The following is a 4,791-nucleotide window of genomic DNA, read 5'->3' on the forward strand; positions in this document are numbered from 1 at the left end:
TATAAACCGGTACAAACATACTTATAAACCAGTACAAACATACTTATAAACCGGTACAAACATACTTATAAACCGGTACAAACATACTTATAAACCAGTACAAACATACTTATAAACCGGTACAAACATACTTATAAACCGGTACAAACATACTTATAAACCAGTACAAACATACTTATAAACCGGTACAAACATACTTATAAACCAGTACAAACATCAAAAAATGATTTTTTTTCATCCAAACTTTCTAATATATATATATATATATATATATATATATATATATATATATATATATATATATATATATATATATATATATTTCTTTCATTCATACTGTTCGCCATTTCCCGCGATAGCGAGGTAGCGTTAAGAATGAGGACTAGGCCTTTGAAGGTATATCCTCACCAGGCCCCCTTCTCTATTCCTTCTTTTAGAAAATTAAATAAAAAAGAATATATTCATATATATATATATATATATATATATATATATATATATATATATATATATATATATATATATATATATATATATATATATATTTTTTTTTTTTTTTTTTTTTTTCTTTTTTCTTTTAAACTATCCGCCATTTCCCGCATTAGCGAGGTAGCGTTAAGAACAGAGGACTGGGCCTTTGTGGAATATCCTCACCTGGCCCCCCTCTGTTCCTTCTTTTGGAAAATTAAAAAAAAGAAAAAAAAAAACGAGAGGGGAGGATTTCAAGCCTCCAGCTCCCTCCCCTTTTAGTCGCCTTCTACGACACGCAGGGAATACGTGGGAAGTATTCTTCATCCCCTATCCCCAGGGATAATACAGGTGCCTGAGGATTGGCGGAATGCGTGCATAGTGCCATTGTACAAAGGCAAAGGGGATAAGAGTGAGTGCTCAAATTACAGAGGTATAAGTTTGTTGAGTATTCCTGGTAAATTGTATGGGAGGGTATTGATTGAGAGGGTGAAGGCATGTACAGAGCATCAGATTGGGGAAGAGCAGTGTGGTTTCAGAAGTGGTAGAGGATGTGTGGATCAGGTGTTTGCTTTGAAGAATGTATGTGAGAAATACTTAGAAAAGCAAATGGATTTGTATGTAGCATTTATGGATCTGGAGAAGGCATATGATAGAGTTGATAGAGATGCTCTGTGGAAGGTATTAAGAATATATGGTGTGGGAGGCAAGTTGTTGGAAGCAGTGAAAAGTTTTTATCGGGGATGTAAGGCATGTGTACGTGTAGGAAGAGAGGAAAGTGATTGGTTCTCAGTGAATGTAGGTTTGCGGCAGGGGTGTGTGATGTCTCCATGGTTGTTTAATTTGTTTATGGATGGGGTTGTTAGGGAGGTAAATGCAAGAGTCTTGGAAAGAGGGGCAAGTATGAAGTCTGTTGGGGATGAGAGAGCTTGGGAAGTGAGTCAGTTGTTGTTCGCTGATGATACAGCGCTGGTGGCGGATTCATGTGAGAAACTGCAGAAGCTGGTGACGGAGTTTGGTAAAGTGTGTGGAAGAAGAAAGTTAAGAGTAAATGTGAATAAGAGCAAGGTTATTAGGTACAGTAGGGTTGAGGGTCAAGTCAATTGGGAGGTGAGTTTGAATGGTGAAAAACTGGAGGAAGTGAAGTGTTTTAGATATCTTGGAGTGGATCTGTCAGCGGATGGAACCATGGAAGCGGAAGTGGATCATAGGGTGGGGGAGGGGGCGAAAATTTTGGGAGCCTTGAAAAATGTGTGGAGGTCGAGAACATTATCCCGGAAAGCAAAAATGGGTATGTTTGAAGGAATAGTGGTTCCAACAATGTTGTATGGTTGCGAGGCGTGGGCTATGGATAGAGTTGTGCGCAGGAGGATGGATGTGCTGGAAATGAGATGTTTGAGGACAATGTGTGGTGTGAGGTGGTTTGATCGAGTGAGTAACGTAAGGGTGAGAGAGATGTGTGGAAATAAAAAGAGCGTGGTTGAGAGAGCAGAAGAGGGTGTTTTGAAATGGTTTGGGCACATGGAGAGAATGAGTGAGGAAAGATTGACCAAGAGGATATATGTGTCGGAGGTGGAGGGAACGAGGAGAAGAGGGAGACCAAATTGGAGGTGGAAAGATGGAGTGAAAAAGATTTTGTGTGATCGGGGCCTGAACATGCAGGAGGGTGAAAGGAGGGCAAGGAATAGAGTGAATTGGAGCGATGTGGTATACAGGGGTTGACGTGCTGTCAGTGGATTGAATCAAGGCATGTGAAGCGTCCGGGGTAAACCATGGAAAGCTGTGTAGGTATGTATATTTGTGTGTGTGGACGTGTGTATGTACATGTGTATGGGGGGGGTTGGGCCATTTCTTTCGTCTGTTTCCTTGCGCTACCTCGCAAACGCGGGAGACAGCGACAAAGTATAAAAAAAAAAAAAAAAAAAAAAAAAAATATATATATATATATATATATATATATATATATATATATATATATATATATATATATATATATATATATTATAATGTTAATGAGATGACCTCGATTAGCGTATTCAGTTGACTGTGCCATCTTATGAAACAAAAAACAAAAAGAGATGTGTGGAAATAAGCAGTCTGATTGTGAGTTGACCAAGGTGAGGTAAAACAGTTCAGACATATGGACAGGATGGGCAAAAATAGATTGACTACGAGGTTCTATGTGTCAGAAGTGGAGAGAATAAGGGTGAGGGAGAGACTGAGAAGGAGATGGAAGCATGGAGGAATGAGATAGAACAATCAGGTGGATGAGATGTGTGCATACGATAGACTGAACGAGATCCAAGCATACACAGGGAGTGATATCCTATCAATGGTCTGAACCATGGAATATCTATCTATATCTCTGATGCCCCCCTCTGGGAACTCCCTGAATGGAATGGATACAGCAAAAGAGTCTTCATAACTGGTGAACTCTAATGCCACTTTATAGCCATTTAGTGCTTCAACGCATAAATTACATTCAAAGTTTACCATGGAATAGTCTGTAAGACTTGGCTGTGGACTTATATTGCTTCAATTCTGAAATGATAAAGCTGTAAGGCAAGAGACCATCTTAAGATTCTAACACTTGAGGTGATGGAGTATATTATACAGGAAAGACAGAGTGTGGAGGTGTGCAAATGAGGCTGTTGTTCATTTGTTCCTAATGCTACCCTGTTGAGCTACTTGGTAATAAGAAAATATTTTAATGAATGACTTTGGCAAAAGATCTTGTATAATTATACAAAATAACTGGAGTGTTTAACAATTCTAATAAAATATCTGACGTATACTTCATGGCAATGACATTTCCAAAAACCTACATTTCAAAATATAAAACAATTAAAAATATTTTTTTTCTTCTATGCATGAATTTCAAAGCCTCTATACATGCAAAAAAGTTTGTTACTGTTGCCTACAATGCTTGAAATTTTCTCTGGCATCGATGCACTTCATCGTTGAGATAGTTTGATTTCCTTGGTTTGCTCAACTACTTTCTGTGTACTCTTGTTGGCCCCAAACAACGCACCCTCAAAGTACGTGACATGGAGAAGTGTCAATTCCGTCCTGGTGAAATAGTTTCCGACATATGTTCGGTATACACTAACCTATATAGTAATGAAGCCTTTTGCCTTGCTGTGTCAGCTGATGGAAGATCATATATCCCTGAGCTATTTTCTCAAGCTATTGATGTGCTCTATCGCATTGGGCGTGCATCATTGGCAGAAGAAATACAAGAGGCTGCAAGGATGGTAGTTAAGGCCAGGGAAATTCATGCCATAGAGGAAGACATTGCAGCTGATGCACCAGAGGAATTTCTTGATCCAATCATGTCACATCTAATGACTGACCCTGTTATACTTCCATCATCAAGGTTGTCGTGTGACCGTCAGACCATTGCACGACACCTTCTCTCAGACCAGATGGATCCCTTCAATCGTCAACCACTCACCATGGAGGAAGTCCTTCCAAACACTGAACTCAAGGAGAGAATTACTGCATGGTTGGAAGAACAACGAGCATTAAGAGCAAAGCAAGCCCATGCTCGGAAGGAAGAAATGGAAGATTAACATTAATAGAGCAAACCAAGGAAATCATATATATATATATATATATATATATATATATATATATATATATATATATATATATATATATATATATATATATATATATATATATATATATATATATATATATATACATATATATATATATATATCTTTTTCTAAGTATTTCTCACATACATTCTTCAAAGCAAACACCTGATCCACACATCCTCTACCACTTCTGAAACCACACTGCTCTTCCCCAATCTGATGCTCTGTACATGCCTTCACCCTCTCAATCAATACCCTCCCATATAATTTACCAGGAATACTCAACAAACTTATACCCCTGTAATTTGAGCACTCACTCTTATCCCCTTTGCCTTTATACAATGGCACTATGCACGCATTCCGCCAATCCTCAGGCACCTCACCATGAGTCATACATACATTAAATAACCTTACCAACCAGTCAATAATACAGTCACCCCCTTTTTTAATAAATTCCACTGCAATACCATCCAAACCTGCTGCCTTGCCGGCTTTCATCTTCCGCAAAGCTTTTACTACCTCTTCTCTGTTTACCAAATCATTTTCCGTAACCCTCTCACTTTGCACACCACCTCGACCAAAACACCCTATATCTGCCACTCTATCATCAAACACATTCAACAAACCTTCAAAATACTCACTCCATCTCCTTCTCACATCACCACTACTTGTTATCACCTCCCCATTTGCGCCCTTCACTGAAGTCCCCATTTGCTCCCTT

The 4,791-nt window shown here is 38.5% G+C and overlaps 1 protein-coding gene across 1 annotated transcript; it reads left to right on the top strand.

Moving 5' to 3' along the window:
- Positions 1 to 3,515: 3,515 nt before the first annotated feature.
- On the top strand, positions 3,516 to 4,040 carry LOC139747748 (ubiquitin conjugation factor E4 A-like). Its single transcript, XM_071660341.1, has one exon. The coding sequence runs from the start codon at positions 3,516 to 3,518 to the stop codon at positions 4,038 to 4,040; it is 525 nt and encodes a 174-aa protein (XP_071516442.1).
- Positions 4,041 to 4,791: the final 751 nt, after the last annotated feature.

This window comes from Panulirus ornatus, chromosome 70, assembly GCF_036320965.1.
Source record: "Panulirus ornatus isolate Po-2019 chromosome 70, ASM3632096v1, whole genome shotgun sequence".
NCBI lineage: Eukaryota > Metazoa > Arthropoda > Malacostraca > Decapoda > Palinuridae > Panulirus > Panulirus ornatus.

Excerpts from the sequence above, each read along its gene's own strand:
- LOC139747748 (XM_071660341.1), top strand. The coding sequence starts at position 3,516 with ATGGAGAAGTGTCAATTCCGTCCTGGTGAAATAGTTTCCGACATATGT.